This window comes from Leucopleurus acutus (genome assembly GCF_964270905.1).
Source record: "Leucopleurus acutus genome assembly, chromosome: 2".
Classification (NCBI taxonomy): Eukaryota; Metazoa; Chordata; class Mammalia; order Artiodactyla; family Delphinidae; genus Leucopleurus; species Leucopleurus acutus.
In genome coordinates, this window is record NC_139143.1 from 158,632,459 (window position 1) to 158,657,914 (window position 25,456).

General features: G+C 54.7%; 1 protein-coding gene across 1 annotated transcript in view; it reads left to right on the plus strand.

Moving 5' to 3' along the window:
* Positions 1 to 4,956: 4,956 nt before the first annotated feature.
* Positions 4,957 to 25,456, plus strand: part of SLC2A1 (solute carrier family 2 member 1) — a 28,247-nt gene continuing 7,747 nt past the window's right edge. The window contains exons 1-2 of the mRNA XM_082834378.1: positions 4,957 to 5,153; positions 16,626 to 16,721. Of these exons, the coding sequence (XP_082690504.1) occupies positions 5,136 to 5,153; positions 16,626 to 16,721 (114 nt within the window). The 5' untranslated portion in view covers positions 4,957 to 5,135. The remainder of the gene's footprint in view (positions 5,154 to 16,625; positions 16,722 to 25,456) is intronic.

Consider the following 25,456-nt stretch of genomic DNA (forward strand, 5'->3'; position numbering starts at 1 on the left):
AGTAATATTGATCCTGCCTCATCTGCCTCACCTTGGTCCCAGCCCTGATTACCAGACCTCCTGAGGGTCATTCATCCCCCCAGGGGTAACTAATATCCAGACTTCTAATCCTATAAATAAGTTTTGCCTGTTTTTGAACTTTGCATCCATGAAATCACACTCCTTTGCATATGGCTTCTTTCACACAACATTGTGTCTGTGAGCTGTAGCCACGTTGTTGTGTGCCAGGGAAAGATGCTTAAACAAGGAAATGACCATGTGCTGGCTGGATGTTTGAGAGAGACCACGGAGGTGGCAGGTGGGAGGAAGAATGAGCAGAGCTAGCACAGGACCAGTGGAACGGAGAGAAGGGGATGGAGTCCAGTGCTATTTTGGAAGGGCAGAGTCCACAGGATTGGTTGGATATTGGGGATGAGGGAGAGAGAAGAGTCAAGGAAGATGCCAGATCTCTGACTTGGGCTATTTGGTGGATAGAGGAACCGTCTCTGCAGTGGGGGACCAGGAGGGATGGGAGAGGATAATGAGTTTAGACTTAAACATGGTGAAGGCCAGGTACCTGTGGGGCATTCAGAGGGCTGTCCTGGAGGCAGCTGGACAGACAAGCCCGGTGCGGGAGAGAATTGGGGGAAGGAAGTGTTCCCTCAATATCCCCCAGCATCGGGCGAGCAGGTGGTGGCCCTGATGAAAGCGTGTGCAGAGGGCCGGGGAGGGGCTTGTGAAAGGATAAAGGAGGGAAGCTGAAAAGTTCTCTGAGAGCAGGTGGTATGAACTGGTGCGCAAATCAGAATGAAAATATTAAACATACAAAACTGTCCTCCCTGGCCCATCGGGACTTCCAGGAGTCCAACACAGTGTGTACCTGCAGCCTGTGAGGATCGGGGTTGCAGAATATCCTGCGGATCAGGGGCTCTCCAGTCCCAGTCCCTGCCAGCTCCACTTGCATCAGCGGCAGCTGACTCAGCAAAGCCTTTTCTGCTGGCTGCCAGAGACACTTGCCTTTAAAGGCAAAAAAAAAAAGCGCCTTTCCCCGGTCACCCCTTACTCACTCCAGACTCGGGAGCTGCTGCTACCAACCCCTACCCCTACCCCCTCACCCCGCCCCGCCCCCAGCGCGCACAGCGAGCCCAGCGCGGCTGGGGTCCCGGAGCGTGCGAGCGTGCGCACAGGCACGCACCATGCCGCCGGCATCCGCCTGGCCACCTGGCACCGCCCCGCCAGTCCCAGGGAGCTCTTTTCCTCCGACTGGCTAGGGCTAGAGCTGCTTGGAATCCAAAAGTCCGAGTTCCTTCTTGGGCTAAAGCAGCCTCCAGGGAACAAAGCTGCCAGTGTGAGAGCAGCTTGGGGAGGTGGGCACTTGGTCCTTCGAAGCGGAGCCCAAGGGCTCCACCCCAGCCTCCTCACACTTCCCTTTAAAGCCTCGGGATAGGGAAGGCTTGAGAGGAGGCTGAGACTTCCTCAGGTCCTTCCCTGCTCAAAAACCCTCCATGGCTCCCCACTGCCCACTGAATAAAGCCCTAACTCCTATACCTGGCATTTGACCCCTCCTCAGCTTCTTCTCCCATCAAATTCCCCCTAACTTCATCTCTTCTTGCTCCCAATCCCCTGCACTCCCGCCGCAGGGGCTACTTAGCCTGGCTCTCTGGCTTAAGCTGCACTTCCATGAGCCCGCTCTGGGCATTCGCTCTCTCTTCCCAGGCATCCCAAACTTCCAGGCTCACTTCCTTAGGCTTTCTCTGGTGCTTCCTCTCTGGTTGCAGTTAAATCCGGTTGCCCAGGACTCAGCCATCCAAAAACCAAACTAGCCCACCTGTGACTCTAATATCTGATCAGTGTCAATAGCTTCTGATGAATTTACCTCTATACTGTACCCTCCAGGGATCATAAAGCTTTTACACAAAGAACATCTAGAAATGCAATTTCAAGCAGTTAATGGGAGTCTGTTGGGGCAGGTATGATGGGGTAGGGCGAAGGTAAAGCTGTTTTTCTAGCCACTCTGCTCTGTCTTCAAGTCCCACCCTGACCATAGGAAGGGGGTTTGATTGGACTTCTGACATCATGAATTAGTACTGTTTATTTGGATAAACTTTTACACACAATCCGTTTTTCCTCTGGCCAAGTCAGGAGGGGATTGTTACACCCATTTTATAGATGTGAGTCTTGAGGCTCAGAAAAGAGAAAGGATTTGCTTGGTGATGTTTAACAAGTAAATAGCAGAGCTGGGACTCAGGAGTCCAAATCCAGGGCTCCACCATCAGTCTCTGAGTGTGGTCTAGAGATTCTTTCTCCCCTTCAGCAGTCACTCTCTGCCTGTCTACTGTCTTTGCACATGTTCTTCCCCTTGCCAAGGATGGCCTTCCCTCTGACCCACCTGGTGAACTCATATTCAGCCTTCTAAACCCTGCTCAGCCTGCCCTCTCCCTTTCCTGAAGCTCTCTCCACTCCCTCTCCTTCCTCTGTGGTACAAGTGCTCTCCCATACACTTTTTTTTTTTTTTTTTTTTTTTTTGCCGTTCGCGGGCCTCTCACTGTTGCGGCCTCTCCCGTTGCAGAGCACAGGCTCCGGACGCGCAGGCTCAGCGGCCATGGCTCACGGGCCCAGCCGCTCCGCAGCATGTGGGATCTTCCCGGACCAGGGCACGAACCCGTGTCCCCTGCATCGGCAGGCGGACTCTCAACCACTGTGCCACCAGGGAAGCCCCTCCCATACACATTCTTAACCATGCACACCCAACTTGGTACTGCTGCTGTGCATCTCGCCGCTTCATCCTCTCCAGTTTGGGGGCTCCATAAGGCTAGCAACAGGCTTGCCTGCCTCTGTCCCTGGGGAAGTGGCCAGCACAGGACTGGCCTGGAGAAGGAAAGGGAGCCTGATGGTGAGTACGCCCCATGAGCTGGGTGGGGTGTACCCACAGCTGGGAGGAGACATATGCAGTAGACTGGATGTGCTCGGAAACAGGGAGCGATGGTGAGACTTTGGGCAGGGACGTGGCAAAACCCAAAAAGTACTTAAGGGAACACTGGTGTTGGCAGGAAACAGGCAGACTAGCTGCTCATATGTTCATTCACTCCTGCCTTCTTCCTTCACTCCTTCACCCCTGTGTCTCAGCTACAGAAGCCATCCTCGAGATGCTCAGTCTGGGGGGAGACAGAAAGGACAGCAACACACTAAGAAGCATCGAAGGCTAAAGGAGAGAACAAGCTCTTGGAGGACTCAGGGACACTTCCCGGAAGGGGCCCCATTCTAGGGGTGCTTTGTGCTGTCAGAAGCATTTTGGCTTGGTGAGGTGGAGGTGGAGGGAGTCAGGCAGAAGAAACAACCTGAGCAAAGGTACAGATGTGGAAAGTGCTGGTGTGAGGGGTGAGGCTGAGCCTGTAAACTGCTGCCCTGAGGGCCTTGCTAGCCAGGCTGGACCTTGCTGCCTCTACGGCAATGGAGGACATATGAACAGGAGAGTGAGGGTCAGCACTAGAGGACATGAGGCCAGAGGCACTGGAGGCCCTGCAGACAGAAGGAAGGGAAGGAGGATGAGGTGGTACAGAAGGTGAAATCAACAGGACTCAGGGGCCCTTGGCACCAGATGAGGAGAGCGGTGGCCCTAAGCTTTCCAGGCTGAGCAGCTGGGAGACCGCAGAAATAGGAGCCACGGGCAGGGGTGTGCCCAGAAGGGGCAGGCCTTCCCTTCCAGGGCTACTCGGTCAGCCAGGGTGCCCCCTCCCAAGGCCAGGACTGGACCCACAGCCCAGACAGAGGACTCCAGGGGTCATGGGGTCAGCTCAGGCTCCTCCTTCCCAACAGAAAGTAGCCCCTCCCTGGGCCCCTCCATAGGGAAAGGGACCCTCAAACTAACCTCAGGATTTTGTCCAGACCTTTGGACTGGGGGGTCTTTCCTTTCACTGTGTCTCGAGTAAGACACGGGTCTAGAAGAAGAAACGAGGTGAAATCAGATGAAATAAGGTGAAATAATACCACTACCACTAAAGGGGGACTTACCGCGAGTTAAGCCTGTGCTAAGTATTTCACGAGCTTATCTGGACATTGTATCTCTCATGATAGCACATGAAGTTGGTGGTCATGTTCATTCCGTTTAACCCAGAAGAAAGCTGAGCCTCATAGGCCAGCACCTTGCCTAGGATCACTGGAGGACTGGCCTACAGTGGAGCTGGTTCAAACCCAAGTTCTCCTATGTTCCTACCATTCATATTTTTCACACTTACCTGTCACCATAGAGTCACATGTACTGTCAGGAGTGGAGAAAGGCTTCACAAAGGGGGTGATATTAAAGTGCAAAGAAGAGGTGGGCATAGATTTCCAGGCAGAGGGCCCAGCCTGTGCTAAAGCAAGGCTTGGCTTACAAACAGGAATGTGGGGATGGAGAGGGGAAGGGAGAAAACCGCGGAGCGAGACCTCCCGTAGTCTAACAAATACTTAAATACCACTTACCACGTAACAGAAGCTGTTCTAAACACTTTACAAATATTAACTCACTTAATCTTCATAACAAACCTATGAGGTGGTTCTATCAGTACAGCTAGTTTCCCGAAGTTATCCCGTGGCGGAGTGAGGACTCCAGTCCTTGCTCTTAAGCGCTACCCTTTGCCGCTCCTATTTTGTCTCACAGCCGGTACGAGCTCCTCCATTTTGCTACAGGCTGCCGAGGCTCAGAGAGGTGCGCACACTTGCTGAGGGTCACACAGCGAGGGAACTCCCGGGACCCAGAGAGCGGGGGAGACGCTCAGCCACAGCGAGGTGCCCGCGGGGCGCCCTCCCGCCCCACTACCCCGGCCCTGGCCCCCTCCCCGCGGAGCCCCGCCCCGGACGTGCCCCAGTCCCCGCCCCCAAGGCTCTGCCCACCCCTCCTCCCCCCCCGCACCTCAGCCGCGCCAGCCAATGGCTGGGGTCCTATAAACGAGAACGTCCCAGCGCTCAGAGGTAACCCCAGCGAGCGTTCAGATCGTGGGCCGCAGGTCCCAGGAGCTAGCTCGCTAGGGAGCGGCAGGCCAAGCGACCAGAGTCGGAGTCAGAGTCGTAGTCGGAGTCTCGGGACCGGAGCCGGAGCCTGATCCGCAGAGTGCAGCCCGCCCGCCCGTCGCCGCCCGCGCACCCGGCGCTGCCAGAGCCTCCGGCGCAGCGCGGCCATGGAGCCCAGCAGCAAGGTGAGTCGCGCGCCCGCGGGCCCTCCCCACCTGGAACAAAGGCGCGGACCCCCGGTCACCTCTCCGCCGGCCTAGGCCTCCCCGGGCCTCCCCGGCGGCCCGGACGCTCTGTGAGCCCGTGGCCGGCGGCGCGCCTCTCAGAGCCATGCTCGGCGCGGGCCTGGAGCGCAGCGCCCTGCCGCTGCCGGGGACTTGGGCGGGGATGGGGTCGGGATCTGGCGGGCGCGTGGGCGCCGCGTGCGTTGTTGGCGCCCGCAGTGAGCAGCTGGCTTCCTTCCGGGGGCGCCGCGCCGTCCACGCGTCCCGGCAGGGCCGGGGGACCCAGGGCCCGGGCGCGGCACGTCGCTCACGATCTCCTCCTCAGCGGCCCTGCTCCGACTTCTCCCGGGGCGGGGGAGGGGGCCCGAGCGCGGCGCCCATTGGCTGAGCCGGCCGAGCCCCCGGCCGGGCCCCGGCCCGGGCGCTCGGAGGAGGAGGGACCCGCCCCCGCTCGGCCGGCTCGGAACAGATGCTCCCTTTTCCTGGGCGCCACACTGGGCGCGCGGCCTGGTGTTGGGCGTTTTCCGCGGCCTCGCGCAGTCCCCGCGCCGGTCCTCCGGGGTTCCAAGGCGGAGGGCACTCTCTTAAGGCCCGGGCTCCAACCCCAGGGTGCCTGGCTACAGAGTTGAGGCGAAAAGCCTGACTTCCGAGGCTCTTCTTTCCGCGTAGTGCAGGCCCCAGAGCTTTTGCCAAGACCCGGGGAGATGTGCTCTGAGGTGGCACGTTTCCCTGCTCGGGCGGAGCTGGTGAGGGCCGGACGGAGAGAGTACCCCAGGGGCCGCCGCCGCGATCCCGGGGGGGCCGAGGGTCGGGAAGGGGCCCCTGGCTGGAGTGGAGTGGGAGTAGCGCGCGCCAGGGAGCTGAGGGACGCGGGACTGAATAGATGAGGACTCTTCCTTCCCCCGGGAGCAAGCAACTGCCTAGATACGATCTCTTTTTTTCATCTGTAAACGGGCTTGTCCTACAGGGGATCTTTGTGACTTTCCCAGAAAGGTTCCTTTCCAACAAATATTTATTGGGCCCCACCTTGTGTGTTGTAGGGCTTTGTTTCTTTCCTCCCTCCCTTCCTCCCCTTTCTATAGAATATTTTCAAGTGACTTTTTTCTTTGAAATTCGGCAGGGAAGGCACGAGGATGTCCGTTTTTCCACCTGGCATGGGGGGTTAGCACTGAACTCTGCACTGCCCTTCCTATGGGCTGTGGAGGTGTCCGGTGGAACTGAACAAGGTCTTGGCTGGGCAGAGAGGTGCGTGACAGTGACACCAGGCTGCACCCTCAGCGGGAAAAGGTTCCTTTATGCCTGATGAATGCAAACAACTTGCTTCACCACCCCGCCCTGGCCTGAAGAGAGACCCTGAGCCCAGAACACATTTCCTGACAGTCATAGGTGAGCCATTATGCTGGGATATAACAAAATAAAAATAAAATGAGACGCTATTTTAGCTAGTGGTAAGAACGTTGCCACTGCAAAGCTTAAATATTTGCTGTGTTACCTCAGGGCTCTGGCAGGTCACTTAACTTCTTTGGGCCTCAGTTTCACTGTCTGTAAGAGAGGGAAAACTTTTTTCACTCCTGCAAGGGTAAGAAATGTCTGTTCAGCATGTGATGCAGGACCTGGGTGTTCATCTGTTGAGTGGAGAAGTGAGTATTTTGAGAGGAGACAGAAAAGTGGAGGAGAAAGTCAACAGTCACTTGTAGTTCACTAGGCTCTGGGCTTAAATGCTTTTCAGTGTCACTGACCCTCCATATATAGCTCTGCTGGTTCAGGGGCCTAGAGCTCGGAGAAGGGAAGTAACTTACCTGAAGTCACACAGCTAGTAAGTGGCTGAATTGGATTTGAACCCAGGCCAATCAGAAACGGCTTTCAGTCTACACTATCCCTTTTCACCATAGACTTTCTTGAATTTTGAGCTGAGGGGAGAGAGTTTGCCTAACTTCAGGGGTGCCCATGTGCCAGCCAGTTCTGTAGCAGGTAGGTGTTTTTCATGCAGTATCCTCCAAACTTTTGATTGCCGGCTCCATCAATAAATAATTTTGGAGCACCTCCTTCCCAGTGCTTTATCTGTATTTATAAATTCATGTATGTGCACTGTTATAATGATAGATTATATGCCTACATAAAGTAGAAATTTCAAAAGACAAATACAGATAACAGTTATAGTAAAAACATTTTATTTTTTATTTTTTTGCTAAACTTTCTATGGATCATCCTGTATACATTCTAGAAAAAAGCCTTTCCCTTTGGAGCTGCTGATTCGATCAGCAAGCCCAGCCCTTTTGTGCAAAAGGTTAAACTGAGGCCTGGAGAAGTTATATCACTTGCCCAAGGTCTTAAAACCAGGTGTGTCTAGTTCTGAAGTTCCTTCGGCTATGTTCCTCCTCATCTCCGCAGTTGACTCAGCTGACTTTCCTGCTTTCTGTCATGTTCCTCTGTGGCTCACTGTGCTGAGTTTAACTGAGTAGGAAGTAGGGAGGAGACAGGTTGAAGACCCTCCTGTCCCAGCCAGCGCTTTGCTCATGCTCCGTCCTGGGCAGCAGATGAGGGTGAGCCCTGCCCCCAGATGTCTCACCCAGCCCTTTGTGAAGAACTCCCAACTAGTCCCTCCTAGCACCCCAGTCATGCCCCAGGACTCTGCCACTCCGCCCTCCAGACAAAGGAGAAATGAGAAATCCGTGGGGTTCCTCAGCCCCTCAGTGGTACGGAAGAGCATAGGCTTTTGAAGTCCTGCATTTGTGGTTTTGAATTCCAGCTTAGCTCAGTTGCCACGTCTGCAGAATGATGTCATTTTTGTCATTAGAGTGTCTGTAAGAATTCAGAAATAAATGTGTCTATCTGTCCCCATGGATGCTCCATAAATATCCCTTGCTTCTCTGGATTCCCATGATGCACTGCACCTACTGGGCCCCAGGTGACCTGCTACCTGGGTTGCAGCCTCTGTCCAGAAGTCTGGCATTTGGGCAACATGAGCTTTTGGGGAGTCCCAGGATGCCCGGGCTGTATCGCTTGGTTGGGTAAATCATTAAAGTTTCTGCTGGCTAGTTCTCCAGTAGGGGTTTTTTCAGGAAGCTGGTTTGCAGAGTAGCCCATGGGTGAGAGTGCCAGGCCCAGAGATGGGTCAACTGATGTGGCTGCCCTGCCCGCCCCGTGAGGGTGATAACAAGTCATGATGACATCACAATCCAATGGAAAATGACTTTTCCAAGGTCACGTACTAGCCTCCCACCACAAAACACCTGCTAGCCTTTCTAGGATGGCATAAGAGGATAAAAGAAAGTCCCCAGCAGGAAGGGAGCTTCCAGTGCATGTCCCAACCCTGTTTGACAAATAGGGAACTGAGGCCAGAGAAGGAAAGAGGCTTAGCCAAGATAAGGCTGTCACAAAAAATTTGAGATGTTCTTCAGTATTGTTTTTAAAAAACATGTTTTTTTCTGCACACCCCTGTCCTATGTGCCACCTTCCACTCACCCCAAATGAGCAGGAGTTCCCCGACTCCCAGACTTTCCAGCCACTTTCTGGGTGCAGTCTAATAGTTGGATTAGATATAATTTGACAACTGAAAGCCTTCTGTGAATGGAAACAAAACACATCCTCATAAAACTATGACCTGGGGGAAGTGGCCTTCCTCAGAGCCTCGGTTTTCTTCCCTGTAAGATGGAGGCTCACTCCGCATGGTAGTTGTGGCGACTGCCCAGTGCCCTCAAGCAGGGTGGCGGCTATTTTCAGTGGAAGGACCCTCTGCACGTCCAGTTTGGGTGTACGGACATCGTCAACATCTCCATGATGATCCCTGTCCCATGCTGGGCCATTCCGGGACCAACCCTACCTGGCCTGGAGCTGGGTCAACCCCCAATCCCCCTGTAATCAGCTTGTGACTTCAAGGAGCTCAGCTTTACCCAGTGCCTCCTGGTCACAGGATGTCAGGGCCTAGAGCTCTGCTCCAGCTCCAAGGGTACAGGCATCCAGTTCTCTCCCCCTCCCACCCTAGCTGGCAGAGCTGGGGAGGCCTGGGACAAAGGGGAAGCGTGCAGTGTTGGCTTGGGACCTGCAACCTCCCCCCTCCCCCACCTCACTCCTGGGCGGAGCCACTCAGTTTGGTAACCTGCGTCCCAGAATGGTAGAGGTTGAGAAGGCTCCCGGTTGGACCTATGGGCTCAGAGAGGCTGTGTCTAGGCCTGGTCACCAAAACAAACCTCCAGTTGTTACCGGCCTCTTCCGTGGGAGGCATGGAGTGGAGCCTAAGGCTCTGCCACCCAGCCTCCAGGCCAGGGAGGGAGTAGCTCAATAGCTAATGCATAAACATTGGGGTTTTGCAGTAACGGAGCAGGGCTCCCAGACCTTGAACTCGTGCAGAATGAGGGCAGTGTTCACCCTTTCTAAGACTTCAGCACCACCACCTTGCTGGCTGTTGCCTCCCCAGGGCCTTGGTACCCTGGAAGGGGAGAGAGCTGTCGCCAGACCCCAGCTTAACGAGCCTTTGGCTACTGAGGCCTCTGCTGGACAGGACATCTGCCCAGAGCGCCTAGCCCAGAGTTCACCCCCGCTATTTTGGCACTGGGGAGTGAGGAGGAAAGGGCTCCACCAGAAACATCTCTACCATTTGACCTCAGACCAGCCACAGCTCCTGTTGGAGCTAATTTCCTCAACTGTAACAGGGATAATACCTGCCTCTCTAGGTCAGGTTGCAGGGTTTTTTTTTAAATTACAGAAGTACTGTAATGGAGCCAACTATAGAGAATCATGCAAAGGAAGAGAGTAAACATCTCCTCCCAGTTGTAATGGTTTGGTGTTTACCCTCACAGACCTCTTTTTGTGCATGTGTGTATGTGTGCCTATAAATGGAATTCAGTGTAATTGGATCACGCTTTCTACATAGTTCTGTGCAGCCCAGTGCAGCCCATCCTGTTCACCCACCAATACGTGCAGTGTTTCTCTCTGCACATATAAGGAAGTGCCATTATACAAGTTCATTATCTCCTCCTTCCGTACACAAAATGTACATTCTATACGTTGTTTAGTACTTTGCTTTTTTACCCGGCACTCTTTTCGTATCAAGTACATACAGATGTGTTGCATTCTTTCCAATAGCTGCATAATATTCCATTACAAAATGTCCCACCGTGATTAAGAATTAAGTGATTGTCCTCGTCACTTTCTCTCTTCATACCACTCACCACCTGATGTATTTTAGGTGTTTTTTTCTCTATCCTTCCACCCTACCCGCCGCTGCCAGCCCCCAACTAAAATATCAAGTTCCATGAAGCAGGGATTCGGTTGAGTTTATTGCTGAATCTCCATTGACTAGAATAGCGTTGGGAACATGCACTCAGGTATTGTCCTTCCTTAGTAATATAATTTCTTATTCTTAGGAAGCCTCTCTTATGGAGAACAGGAGGTCTTAGGGGAAGAGGATTTTTCAAGGTCACACAAGTGGGGTACTTAAACTTGTCTGCTGAGAGTGTTGAGGACCTTTACATATTCCCATGGTCTTATCAAATTAATCTTATCGTAGTCAAATTGGTGCCCACCTCTCTACTGAATGGGTACCTCTCTGGGGTGTCAGCTTCTCCAGATGCCCGGGTGCTGACTGACTCTCAGGGAGTCATTTGTTTGCATTTAACACCTTTTTGGAAGACGATTTGGTTTTGCCTGGAAAGCTTTGAAAAGTCCTGTGCAGCTCGTGTGTTGGGTTTGCACTTGGCAATTCAGAGCACCTGGAGCTTAAAGCAGAGATGGGCAAATTTTTTCTGTAATGGGCTAAATTGTAAGTAAATACCATCGGCTCTGTGGGCCATACAGTCTGCTGTTGTAGCACAAAGGCAGCCATAAACAATATAGACTTCTGGTCCCCAAAGGAATGGGGGACAGTTTGGCTGTGTTCCAATCAAATGTTATTAATGGAAACTGAAATTTGATTTTTTTTTTTTTTTTTTTTTTTTTTTTGCTGAGCCACACGGCTTGTGGGGTCTTAGTTCCCCAACCAGGGATTGAACCTCAGGCCCACGGCAGTGAAAGCACTGAGCCCTAACCACTGGACTGCCAGGGAACTCCCCTGAAATTTAAATTTAATACAATTTTCATGTATCACAATATATTAGCCTTCTTTTTTTTTTTTTCCCCAGCCACTTAAAAATGTAAAACCCATTCTTAGCTGGCAGGCTGGATTTGGCCACGGACCATAGTTGACCAACCTGGTCTTAGAGCAAAATCTACCCAAGCGACCGAGAGGTTTCTGAGCTTGGGCCTGGGCTGTCCTGGCTCAAACTGGGCAAGGCCCAGCGAGTTGCTGGAATGGAATTTGACCTACATAGGAAGGAAGGAGCAGATAGAAACCTTGCTTCCTTTGGGGACCAGTACCCGGAAGCAGGGGAGGACGTGAGCAGGAAGGGTTTGGCAGCAGAGACCCCTCAGTTTGAAGCTTCCAGCAGCCGAAGGCCTCCTGATCATCCGCCTTTTCCTCTCTGAGTCTCCCATTTTCTCATCCGTGAAGTGGGAGCCATCTCTCCCCCAGAGCCTGGTGATGGTGGTTAAATCAGGATGTGGATGCAGCCCCTGGCACGTTGCCTAGGGCCTGCCCGGTGCTGCTGGTGCTGATAAAAGCGGCAGCTCCCTCTCCTCTCTGCTTTTAAAGACTGATGAGCACCTTCTGCCTCCAGGGCCACTGCGGGGTGCAGGGGAGGCTCAGCCTTGCAGAAGTCCTGACATCACTGGAGGACTTGAAGAAGATGGCTGGGAGGAGTAAATGCCTGAGGTCACCTGAAGGTCAGGCTCCACATGGTTATTACTCTTCTTCTTGAAAAGACCTGACAGGCTGGAAGAGTTCAGAGGGTAAAATGCCTTGTCCAGGAATCCAAAGAACTCAAGTCCCAGAATTAGCTTTTGTTTGCCGAGTATCCTGGGCCCCTACCCTCTGACCTTAGGCTCCCCATCAATCGCATGAGGGTATTACAGCAATTCTGCAGTTTCTTGCGCTTCTTTTTTCATCTCCCAGAATTTTGTTCAAATGAAATCTTAGAAAATTAAAGTAAAAAATAAAAAAATAAAAAGGGAGCTGTCACGGATCCCATAAACCCCTGCTCCACCCTGCTTAGAACTGGGGACCACGCAGTTACAAGGTCCTTGTCCCATGCTCCAGTGCACCCAGGGCTACTCAGGAGCTGTGGGAGGAGGAAAGGATGTGAGTGACATCTGGCTCATCCCGGCTCCAGGACCCTCCTCCCGGACCCTCCTCCCATTGGGAGTAACCTACCTCTGAATGGCGTGGCCACATGCCCTCCCTCCGCCAGTACTGACTGGTAGAGCCCGGAGCTGGAGTACATGCCAGGGAAAGGCCCGGCCCACGGACGCAAGTCGAAAGGCCACGCACGGTGCTTGGCAAGTTACATGACCTGGCTAGGCCACCCGGCATCCCCGTGTGTGGGAGGAGAGGTTCTGAAGCCAACATTTCATCAGTGGCTTCCTGGGAGGAGGAGAGCTCTAAGTGGGCCTCAAGACCCCCAGAATTGGGATGGGGTGGTGAGGGGTGAGGGCATGAGAGCCTCCTCGTGCAGGACCCCGAGCCCAAGCGCTTGCTGAACTGAGAGGCCTGGGGCACCCCTAGGAGAATCAGGATTTGAACTCGGGTCAGAGGTCTTTCCTCCACAGCCCTGTGGGTTGGGGTGGGGGCCTGGAGAGTTACTTTTAGGCTGTTTCCAGCTCTCAGAGCTGATGTTCCAGTACTCATCAGGGGTTTGCTACATGGCCGAGTTCAAATCTGTTAGGATGAACACTGTTCTCAGAGAACAGATACATGCAGAGCCAGTTTTGCCCAAAAAGTTAATTTCAGAAGTGACAGGTTTGCTTTGTATAAATATTCAGCGCTGCGCCCTACTCTGGGCACCCTAGGTACCATTCTTAAGGAGTTCCCAGTGTGGTGGGTGGACAGCAGATGGGTATTCCCACCTGCTTGGAGCAGAAGCTGGAGACTGTAGAGCACACAGCAAGGGCAAAGGCCTGGAACAGCACGGGATGTTCTAGGAGGTAGCCCCATCCCCAGGGGTGGTGATGGGCGGCCGTGGTCCCAGATTCTAGACTCTCCCTTGCTCCTCCACCCCTATAAAAGGCTTCCACAAGAAAGCTGTGAGCTGTGGGGCTTGTACCCCTTCTTTAAGGCATCACCAACGAGTCCATCAGCTTGGCACGTAAATATATACATGTTGAATGAATGGACTTACCGCCTTTCAGTTCCAGCCACGGGACTGGTGGAGGCAGATGGTACCATGGGGACTTCCTATCCCTCCTTGATTCAGCGAACATCTGTCGAGTGAACCCTGCCGGCTCCATGATGCAGAGCTTGACAGCAAGCTTTAAGGGAAGGCACTCTTATCCCCATTTCTTATGTGAAGAAACTGAGACCCAGAGTCAGGGCTACCACATATCTCAACTCCAAGGTGAGGGAAGCAGCTCGATGCCTTTCAGCCTGGGTCTTCAGATTCCAAGTCCTGTCGTGAGCACGCTGGGTGCGGTGGGGGCGAGAGGTGGTGGGTGCCTCTTGCCTACCCAGGAGCGGGGGCCATGCTTCTCCCCTGGATCTAGCATCCAGCCACACTGAGCACCCCGTTAGATCCGGCCTTGCAGGGCCCCCCCTTCTTCCCCCTGCACGTACTGTTCTGTCTACCTGGAATGCAGTCTTGCCACCGCTTCTCCACTTGGCAGACTCCCTGCATGTCCTTCACGGCCCAACTCCAGTGTCACCTCCCAGGGACCCACCTTTGATCGACTGTCCCAGGCAAAATTACAAGTCTGTCCCTGCAGGGCTCCCGCAGTGCCCCAACTGAAGCTCGGACCACACTAGCCTCCCCTTCCCAGTGGACCTGATGCCTCTTCCTTGATGTCAGGACCAGGGCCCAGGGCGCGAGTCACTGAGCCTTTTAGTAGTTCCTGACGCAGCAGCCTGCCTGGGTGGATGTGGATGTAACCCAGCCGGTGGGTGGGCAGGCTTTCTAAAGCAGAGTTTGACCTTGACCTGCCAAGTGGCAAAGTCCAGCAGAGGGCTTTGTCCTTGGCTCCCAGCAGCCCCCGCTCTCAGAGGCACAGCTGCTCAGCAGGGCCCCAAGACTGACTTCAGAGGCCCAGAGACCCCTGGCACACCAGAGCCAGACTGGAGACAGGGCTGTAGTAACAGTACTGCCGCCCAGCAGAGCCCCTTCTGCGAGGGCATTCGTGCAAGGGCACGATTTTTACCAGAGCCGCATATCATCTGTATCATTTTTCACTTCTATTTTTATTTAAATTGCTGTGTTCTAAATAATATGAAACCACAGGGCTTGTAAAAAATATTTTGAATAGGTGATACATTCATGTGGTTCAAAATTCAAAAACGTACAAAGGGATATAAAATGAAAATTCTCCCTTCTACCCTGCCTCTGCCACCCAGATCCCCAAGGTACACTGTTACCTTTCTTGTGCATTCTTTTAAGGAAGTAGATGTGTATATTCTCCCCCATCCTAGCCTTTTTTTTTTTTCCCTCCCACACAAAAGGTAGCATACAACACGCTGTTCTGAAGCTTTGCTTTTTACTTAATATAACTTGGGGAGTATGCCAAATCAGTACCTAAAGAGCTTTCTTTGTTAAGTACTCCATTATATAGCTATGCCACATTTTTTCAAATCCTAGGTTTGCATTGCTAGTTTTCTATTTATTCGAGTGTGTACTAGAATGATATATACCTTGTATACCATTAGTATCAGACGATGGCCAACCTCAAGGCCAACCCTGAGCCGTGACACCTGTGACTCACCAGGCAGAAAGCCCCCACGTGGGGGTTCAACAGCCGCTGTCGTGCCGTCCTTGTGACCTCCTCTTACTTAATCCCAGTGGTCACCCGAGGAGTTGGGCTTGGCCGGGGCCCACCAGAGGAGGCCTGTCAGGTGTCACCACCCACTCGGAACCAACAGCCTTGGGTCTGAAGGCTCCCTAAGGAGTTGGGAGGGAGGCTCTGAGGGGTGCTGGGCAGGGTGGGCTGTGACAGACAGGATTTACAGGGAGTGCAGCCCGCTGGGAGGAAAGGCCCAGCGTCTAGGATGAATGTCCAGAGTCTGGCCAGGAAGGAGCCCGTGGGAAGGAAGGATCCAGCTCTCCCTTGACAAGGAATGGGCTCTGAACTCCTGCTGGCTGAAACCTTACTCTCAGCCTCTGACGTGAGAACCTTAGCTTTCACAATCGATGGCCTGACGGCTTCTAGAGAATGAAAAGAACATACTAGGAATGTGTCTGATTAACAGCTAAGCCCAGCGCTATCTGTGAGGATCTCGAAGTCAGGGCTGCTTCTGGGTTCTGGGGGGAGGGGGGGAGACCAAGGCCATCGCCAAGCTGAGGCTCTCCCCTCCACAGGTAGGTGCGGCTCAGGATCTGTGCCTCCACCCCTCCCCTCCAGTGCCCAGCCCTGTGTGGTGCACCTGGTGAATGCCCGCCCATCATTTCTTTGGCATCCCTCCCCCCGGGCCCCGTTCTTTCGGTCAGTTAAGGGCCTGCCTTAACTGTCATACATCTTGGCGTCTTCATTTTAAAAGAAAACAAAAGTCCTCTCCCTAGCAAGGCACCTTGCTCTCCCCGGGCCCTCCTGCCTGCTGGCCTCCTCCCTGCCTGCTGCCTCCGGCCCTTGGCTTCCAGGTGACAGAACCCACTGCCCTTTTTCTCCCCCAGCCCTCTGCCCATTGGAAACACCTCGACCCAGCACTCTTACTCACCTTGTGTCGTGTACTTTTCCAAAGCACATTCCTGGCTGGTATGTCATCTGTGTCCTAACAACCCTGGGAAGCTCGTGGTCTGGGGATGGTTGCCCCGAGCTTCAGCCTGGCTCTCTGCAGACCCCTGAGTAAGCTGGAACTTGTCTCTGCCTCAGTATCTACCCTGTGAATGGAGGCGAGGGTTTGCAGACAAGCAACCAGACGGGCCGGGAGGAGTGGGGAAGGGGACTCACCTGCTGGAATTCGCAGAGCAAGGAGGCAGGTGGGCTGGAATTAGAAGCCGGCATCTTGGGCTCCAAATCCAGGGCACTTCGCCCATCCATGCCGCTCCTCCCACGTAACTGGGCCCCCCTTGCCTTGGTTCCTGGGCCTCCCAGCCAGAGAGTCTGGAGCCACCTCAAGCCCAGGCATGGCTTCAACGGGGGAATGAGACCCCGGAGAAGGCCACGCCCTGGCTACAGAGAGGGGGAAGACCCTAATTACCCTCTCTCCCCAGGAATGAGTCTGGCCAGCCCGGTGTCTAGAAGTTGGCAGGGCTGGTTTGGGCACCTGAGGTCAGGAAGTGGCCAGGTTTCTTCAGAGAAGGGCTGGTGTGGTGCCAGGAGTCAGGCAAGCTATCTGAACAAGGGAACCTGCCAGCCCAGGCCCTGCCCTCTAGTCACCTGGGCCTGGCGTGCCTCCAACAGTGTGGGCTTTTCTCTCTGCAGAAGCTGACGGGCCGCCTCATGCTGGCCGTGGGAGGGGCAGTGCTCGGCTCCCTGCAGTTTGGCTACAACACTGGAGTCATCAATGCTCCCCAGAAGGTGAGTGCTGTGCTGTCCTAGGCTTCTTGAGACCAGAGGGCTCTGCTGTGCACCCCTGCCCCCATCTCACACACACACACACACACACATGCTCACCCTGCCTCTTGGACATTGGAGTCATTTACATCAACTCACCATCTGCCTTACCAGCCAATATTCTGGCCCTGAATGGGTTAGAGACTCTTAGCTTTGGCCTTGGAACCTTGGGGCCCACAGAACCATGGGGTCTTTATAGGTCATCTTTTTTTTTTTTTTTTTTGTGGTACGTGGGCCTCTCACTGTTGTGGCCTCTCCCGTTGCGGAGCACAGGCTCTGGACGCGCAGGCTCAGCGGCCATGGCTCACGGGCCCAGCCGCTCCACGGCATGTGGGATCTTCCCGGACCGGGGCACGAACCCATGTCCCCTGCATTGGAAGGTGGACTCTCAACCACTGCACCACCAGGGAAGCCCTTTATAGGTCATCTTGACCAACCTCCCACCCGACACAGAAATTTGTAAAAATTGAAGCCGTGTTCGGTGTAGTGATGCTGCATTCGTGCGGCCCTCTGGGGCTACAGAGGGCTTCCGTGGTGCTTTTCTCACCTGATCACACCGAGCCCTAAGGCAGGCAGGCAGCCGTGCCCACTCCTACCCTGCAGGTGTGGGGAATGGCCAGAACCTGCCCAGCATGACCAGCTAGTCAGGGATGGAGCTGGTATACGACACCAGTCTGCCTTGGCGCCCTCCCTGCCAGGTGGTCCCCAAGCCCGTGCTCTCACCCATCCACATGCAGCACGCTCCCTTGTAAGGGAGCCCATTCGAGGCTGAAACTGCCTATCTCCCTGGAGGCCCTGGGCCAGGCAAAGCAAAAATGGCGTCTTGCCCTAGGGAACTGGAGGGGTGCAAGTGTGCGCTTATTCCCTTCTCCCCACAGCACAACCCAGATCTGTCCTCACGTGCTCACCAGTGTCGGGACTGGGGGGTGCCCCGGTGAGGGCCTCCAGCGTAGCCAACCCACTGCTCTGGGGAGGAGAGCGGAGGATGGGGGCAGGAAAGGAGACTGTAACGAGCCCCTCCTCTGCGCCAGACCTGTTGTGTACATTCATAAGGTCGGGCGGTGATTTCCATTTTATACACCCGAAAACCGAGGCCCAGGGCAGGTCAAATGACCAATGGGCTCAAGGTCACATAGCTAGGGGATGGTGGAGTCAGAAGCCAAACTCTGTTGTTTACACAACCTCAGGCTGTCTTCCGGACCAGCCACCTGGTCAGTTTAAAAGTCTCTACCTTCCCGGGCAGGACAAGATGAGAGTGGATTGTCCTGTCAAGGCCACATTCATGGTCCAGACGGATGAGGCCAGGAAGTGAGTGTGGCTGCTTCCCGAGGATTGGGGCCTGTTTGGGGGAGCTGGGCCTCCTCCAAATAGGCGGAGGGTGGCCGTGGGGGCCACACCCGATGCTGGGGAGCAGGTCACCAGAGCGGCCAGGCCTGCTGAGTCATGCTCAGCTGCAGCGGACGTGATGGGGCTTTTCCAAGCTTGTGGGAAATGGCGACCCTGGGCCCATGCTTGAAGCAGTTCCAAGCCCCGCTTCTGCTAAGTGCTCTGAGCAGATCTTGCCAAGGTGTGTGCCTCGGAGCTGGCTCCCTTTGGGAGTCCTTACAGATGCAAAGTGTGTACAGTCTTAGAGACAGGGGACAGACAGTGTCCCCTGACACTTACAGAATCTGACCTCATTGGTCTGGGATGCTGTCTGGGCATCAAAGTTTTCAAGCTCCCCAGTTGATTCTAATGTGCAGCAAAAGATGAGAAGCACTGGATTAAGTGATCACAGGGGTGGTCACGTGACTGTGATCACATAGTGAGTTACGCATGGTGACAGAACTAGGACTCTAAGAACAGGATAGAGGTGTTTTCCGGAAACAGAACAGGGTTGTGGTAAGCAGGGGCCCACAGGTGGGGATAAAATGCCCAGAGGAAAGAAAGTCTGTGTGTCACTAGGGTAAATGGGAGGAGGGAGAAGGATGGGAGGGCGACGAGGTAAGCCAGAAGCTGCCCACAAGGGGCTCTTGTGGTTGGTAGTTTCATCTGCAGAATCTTCAGCCACTGGCAGGGCGTGGCACAGCAAGAATGGGCAGGTGGGCACCAATGCGTAGGCCGAGCTGGGGAGTGTGGACTTCAGAACTCCACTAAAGAGGACAGATAGGATCAGATTTGCATTTTAGGGAAATGATTCAGGCGTCTGGTGCAGTGGGATGGGTCTCAGAATGTGAAACTAGAGACAGGGAAATAGTGAGAAGGCTGCTGCTGTAATAGGGGTAGAAAAACCAACACTGAATAGGAAGAATGGGCAGGAGCTGATCATCGATTCAGCCTGAGGATGAGAGAGTGCGGTTTAAAACTGGCTTCTAGATTTCTGGTTCGGGCGATGTGGGTCTGGAGGCAGAGCAGGGAGGTGCCGTGGGATATGCAGGAACTGAGGTTTGGTGACACGGCGGGACAAGCACTTGGACACGGGGGTCTGTTTCTTTGGAGGGTAGTCAGTGGGAGAAGACCGATAGGTTGGTCACCGGTATCCATAGTGATAGAGAAGGATCTCCCAGAGGGACTGCAGAGTAAAAAGAGAAGTAAGGGTCAAGCCCTGGAGAGCACACCCACTGACAGAAGATCCTGGGAAGGAGGAGGAGAGCTGGCACCTCTACGCCAGGAGACAAGACCCTTCTGAGCCAGAGGAAGAATGGAAGCGCCTGAGGATGAGCGTCCATGGCCATGTCCTTCGTCCCTAGAGCAGTGCCCGTCCATAGGAACAGGCACTCAGATGTGGACGGAGTGAAGGGATGCTATCCGGTGCTCCGGAGGCTGACCTGGGCAGATCAGCTCCATATTGCCAAAGGCAAAAGACCCTCCGGTGACCCTGCCGTGGCAAAGGCTGTCCAAGTGGAGTCCTGTGGGTAGAGACCTCCCTGCAGTGGGTTGAACAGGGAGAAGGGAGATGGGGGAGAGCAGAGACAGCCCTTCCAAGGGACTCGGTAGAGAAGGAAGAAAGAAGGGTGGTCACCAGAGGGGTTGTCTGGCTAAGGTTTTTTTTAATACGAAGACTTCAGTTTTAAACAGCTTGTAAGGAATCAGCAGAGGAGGAGAGGGTGAAGATAAGGAGGGGGGGGTGGCGGTCCTTCAGGAGGCCGGTGGTGGTGGAGCAGAGGCAAAGGGGTCGCATTTGGCCGGAAGGGACTAAGACACTTCCAAGGGTGCAGTTGTGGACAAACCCAGAGTGATGTTCTCTAATTCTTGGGACTTCCCATCTAATCAGAAACAGGCGAAAGGTGAGAATTACAGTGGAAGATGGGCGGGGCAGCGGGCAGGGGATCCGGGCAGCACAGACGGCCCAGCGGTAAACATTTATAGGAGCATTTGCGGGCACCTGTCCAAAGGTCACTTGGGCAGCCGGCCTCTGAGGACTGAGGTGAGAGACCTGCGTGGCGTTTCCCGGGTCGTGTGCTCAGGCACTCCTCCGCCTGTTTACTCTTGTACTTTACAGACACTTCTCATAAGCCTGGCCGTAGTTTTCCCAACCCGGAGCAAACAGGATAAACTTAACAGGTGAAGAGGGGAGAGGACAACACTAGAGGAAGAGATGAAAGCGGGGCTCAGAGCCGACAGCCATGCCTCGGGAGGCACCATAGCCATTGTCCTGGGAGGGCCCAGTGATTGTGCCAACACCGTCACTCAACGTGGACTATGCCAGGCACTGCCCTAGATGGGGGGAGGGATAGAGCCGAGAACACCGCAGGCTCACCCTGGCCCTCAGGGAGCTGCCTGACACGTGGTCAGAGCTGGGCCCTGTCCCTGCCCTCCAGACATTCAACCATCCAGAGTGCAGAGGCGGGGTGGGGAGGGGAGACCCCTTGGGAAGAGCCGCAGTATTATTAACGGAGGGCTTCTCGGTGCTATGGGAACGAAGAGAAAGGAATGACTAATGCTGGGGGTAGGGCTGATGGCAGAGACAGAAGGGGCCTCACGAAGGAGTTAGCAGCTGTGCTAGACCTTGAGGGCAAATCGGCCCCAGAGGGAAGGAGGGGCGGGTATCCCAGGCAATAGGAACGCCTTGTGCAGAGATGCGGTGGCATGAAGTGTTCCACTGATGGGGAATTGCTAACGGCCCGCGCTGACCAGGCCAACCCCCCTTGTCTGTCTAGAGGCACTTCCCTTAGGAAACTGCACTGCGCTGGCCAGGTTGGCCTACTTGCCAATGGAGACTTTGTCCCACTAGAGGTGAGGGTGCCAGTACTGCTGTTAATTACCGGAAGCTTGGTCTCCTCCATAAAACAGGCCCCAAAGGGCTTCCTCTTGGAAGTGGTTAATTAATCATAACATCATCTTAAATGTTTACAAAGCACCTCCTAATAAGTTGCCTCCTCACAGCAGCCCCACAAGGTGGGTGGGGCCGGGCTTATCTTCCCCTCATAAAGGAGGCACCGAGGCTGGGAGAGGTCACCTGGAGAGGGAGAGGCTGAGTTACAGATGGACGCCAGGCCTCACGCCTGATGACGACATCCCTGCCAGGCCTCTGGCCTCTGCAGGGTAGGAGGGGAGCCCAGTCACACAGAGAGCAGATAAATGAGCAAGGGCATCCTGACCATCATACTGAGTGGAGAGAACTACCTCTCCCCTCCCCAAACGGCTGAGCTGCCAACAGAGGTGACTAAAGGCCATTGAGGAACCATGAGTTCCTGGCCAAGGGACAGTGTCAGGCATGTCTGAGGCATCCTCAGAAACCAGACCGCTTGGGCTGGAAGGGGCCTGACAGTCCGCAGGCTCAACGTTCCTTGTTTGCCAAAGGAAGAACTTGGTCTAGAGAGCAGGCGAGGTCTGCCCAGGACGACCTGCTTGGTGAGTGAAAGTACTGGAGGCAAGATGGGCTTCCCAGCCCAGGCTCCAGGCAGCCTCTCCTTATCTCTGCCTAGATCCAAAGGGCTGTGGACCCCCTCTCCCCTTCGCCCATCTCCGCTTATACGGACTCTCACAGCTTACAGCTCACTTGTCACGTGCCAGCATTGTTCCAAATGCATTAGAAACAATAATTCAATTGTTCCATATAATATAACCCCATTAGGGAGACACCATAATCCCTGTTTTATAAAAAACTACGGCACAGAGATGTTAAGCAATTAAACCAAGGGCACACAGCTAGTAAGTGGCAGAGCTGGGATTTAAATCCAGGGAGTCTGGCTCCACTCTACATCCTTGACCACCACAGAAGAAATGGCAGTTACACTTACAGGCACCGAAACACCCTTTTACATGCCAACAACTGCTACCCTGCTGCTCTCTCCTGCTCTTACTTCAAGCTGAGTCACGCACAGACGTCCCAGTTTCCCATGCACAGTTGCACAGCCTCTTGCACCATGACACCCTGCCACAGCTCCGTCATCTCTTAAGCCTCTCCGGTTCATGGCCTGTTCATCAATTAGTGACAATGCTTTCTGCCTCCAGCCCTGTGCTGGGACCCAGATGAACCAGACTGTCCCCCTGTTGGAGTTTAGTCTAGAGGGAGCACACAGTGCCTCATAGTTAGCTGTCCGGGGCGGTGATGGAAACAAGGACAGGCTGGTGTAAGCGGACAAGGGGGAGGGAGAGGGTACCTGGCCCATAGAGGAGGGTTTTTCTCAACACCGTAGACATTTGTGGCCAGGTAGTTCTTTGGCATCACGGAGGCGTCCCATGCACTGTAGGACGTTTAGCAGCATCCCTGGCCTCTACCCCTGCCGGTGTAACAACCAAAAATGTCTCCAGACATTGGGGGGGGGGGGAGCAAATTGCCCCTGTTTGGGAACCACTGCAGTAATGAAGAGGTTATGAAGGCTCTCCAGAGGAGGGATGGCGCGTTCTCTAGAAAGTGACCAACAGCTCACCAGGCAGAAGGCGAAGCAGCAGCAAAGCGAAGGTGCAGAGGTGTGGGGTGCCCGGGCAGCATGGGGGCGTTGCCATGTGGGGTGGGAAGAGACACTTCATCCTGAGGGTGGTGGGGAGACAAGAAAAGCTGTGAGCAGGGGAAATGAAGATCCTTCTGTTTGCAGGGGAGACCCCAAAGGCCAGGGACCAGTGAGGAGGTCAGAGCAAAGGCTTGGAGAGAAGCCCTATCAGGGCTCTTCCAGAAAAGCAGCCAGGGTGGTCCGATCATCTGCTCTGGGGTTGGGGCCCAGCTTCTAGCTCCATCTGGCTGCCTGGGCCTCTTCACCAGGCCCCAGGGAGAGGCCCTGAGGAACCCAGAAGTTATCTGTCCAGCCCCACCTGTAGCATCTGTCTCCGAACTCCCAGCTGACCCTGGGGCGTGGCTGACTTGCTATGGAGACATACCACCTGGGGCGAGGGGCGGGGGGGGGGGGCAGCCCCAGCTGTGGGGGAGGGGTAGGTAGGGAACTGGAAATAGGGGTCAAAGCCAGGCTGAGGGGCTGAACTGGACAAGCTGGCCCTTTCTTCCTCCCGACTGGACCTCAAAGCTTGGGCGGCTATTTAACCCCTTCATCCCCACAGTATATCTAAGAGAGAGAAGAAAGGGTTGAGAGAGAGCTGATTCCCTCTCAGGATGATCTAGAACAGGGGGCCCCAACCCCCGGGCCAGGGACCAGTACGGGGGGCCTCACAGCAGGAGGTGAGCAGCGGGCGGGCCGGTCAGCCGCTCCCCACCGCTCGCGTTACTGCCTGAATCACTACTGCCTGAATCACGCCCACTGCCACCCCCGGTCCGTGGAAAAACCCTCTTCCATGAAACCGGCCCCTGGTGCCAAAAAGGTTGGGGCCCGCTGATCTAGGAGACCAGGCCTCTGCAGGGAATATGTGGAGAGCAGCCAGAAGTTCCAAAACATATACCCCTTCTCTTGGCAGTGGTCTGGAATTCTAGAACACGGGTTGGCAGGGGGACCAAATCCAGCTAGCAGCCTGTTTTTGTATGGCCTATGAGCCAAGAATGGGTTTTACGTGTTTAAAAGGTTGGGGTGGCGGGGAGGGAGGGAAGGGAAGAAAAATAAGCAGTCATCAACAGACTCTAATATTTTCTATCTAGCCTTTTACATAAATTGTTTATATCAATCCCTGATCCAAACTTTGACTTGTATGCTCCCTGCTGACAGGGGACTCACTAACTGTAACATGGGTAATCTCACCCTCTGAAGCCTAGAAAGCTCTTCTTTCCCCTGAGCTGAAGTCTGTGCCCTGGGGCTCTGCAGACCTGCTGGGTCCCTCGGCCTGGGCAGCCAGCAAGTTCTGAAGATAGAGCTTTACTCCCCAGGGCAAGCCTCTAGTTCCTTCAGGTTCTTTCTTGTACTATAATTCCTAGGTTAATGCTTTGTCTTGCAGTAATTAAAAAATGGAAAACTCTGTCCTTAATGTTCCTCTCAAGGAGATGGCTTCTCTCCTTGAGAGAACAGTGACACAAGGAACAGCTTACTCCATGTGCCAGGCAGTGGGCTCCGCCTCACACCCAGAGCCTCACTACAGACGCTGCCCTGACACAGAGGAAGTCAGAACTTCTGCTCTAGACAGAGAGACGTGTGGTCCTTCAGCCACAGTTACCCAGGCAGGGAAGGGAGGGGGGATGACAGACATGACACAAGCCTCTCCCCACCCTCACCCCCAGGAGAACTGCTGGGATGAGGAATAGCTCTTTACTGGAAACCATTCAGTCCAAGGGATGGCAGCTGCCCAGGGCCATCCTGCTTCTCCAGGCTGGCCCCTACAGTGTCGCCAAGTGAGCCTCTGCCCTAGGTTCAATGAGGGGATGCTTAGAGAAAGAGCTCTAATAGCCCCTCAGCTTCCAACAGCCTGATGCCATGGCTGACCGGGACCTGCCCTTTCTCCCCAGCACGCGGGCACTCACACCGACCCTTGGCAGGGAGAGGGGTTGGGAATGGGCTGGCAAGGGAACAGAGACAAACGGAGAGCTGAGCCTGGTCTGCTTGACGTCCAGGGCTCGACTGCCAAGTCAGGGAATAATGGTGGGAATCGGAATCTGGCTTCGGTGGATGGGAGGAGTCAGGAGCAGAATCCAGGTGAGACCTAGGGCAGGTGCTGCGTGAGTAGAGAGGAGGACCGATAAGGAGGTAGGATTTTATGGACAGGACCTGGTGAGTGACTGCATGTGGGGCAGTGGCAGGATCAAGGGTAGCTCGCAGGCTTGTAACCAGAATGTGAGGAAAGAGCATTCAGAAGAAGCACGTGTGAGGCCTCGCCTCAGACATGAGCCGGGGTTGAGGAGGCCGCCAGGAAGCTCGCTGCCGAGACCGGGCCTGTGGGATCCTGTTAAGGGTGCAGAGCAGTCAGGAGGCTCTTCTTCCATGACGGGCACCCGGCCACTGCTGGATGATGCTCAAGGCAGCGGCTGGGTGGAAGAGGTGACCCCAGAACTTCTCCCCACGCAGGGTTCTCCTGTTCTCCAGGGACCCACCGCCTTTCCTGGGCCAAGGGCCAGCTTCACCCCCCACACAGGGCATGGACCCGAGGGGAGAGGACAAACAGCCCACGCACCGCCCGCAGGAAAGGAAAACCACACTTGGCTTCTTCCCACAAATCTCAAGCACCAGATCAAGAGGCAGGAACCCAGTGGGCAACCTCGGCTTGGCCACGAAGTGCTGCTGGGGGGTGAAGAGGATGAGCCTGGGGCCAAGGTGGACGGTGCTGGCTGCTCACCGTGCCTCAACCCCATAAAGTGGTCTAAGCAGCGAGGGGCTCAGGAGCCATAAAGGAGCTAGCCATGGCCA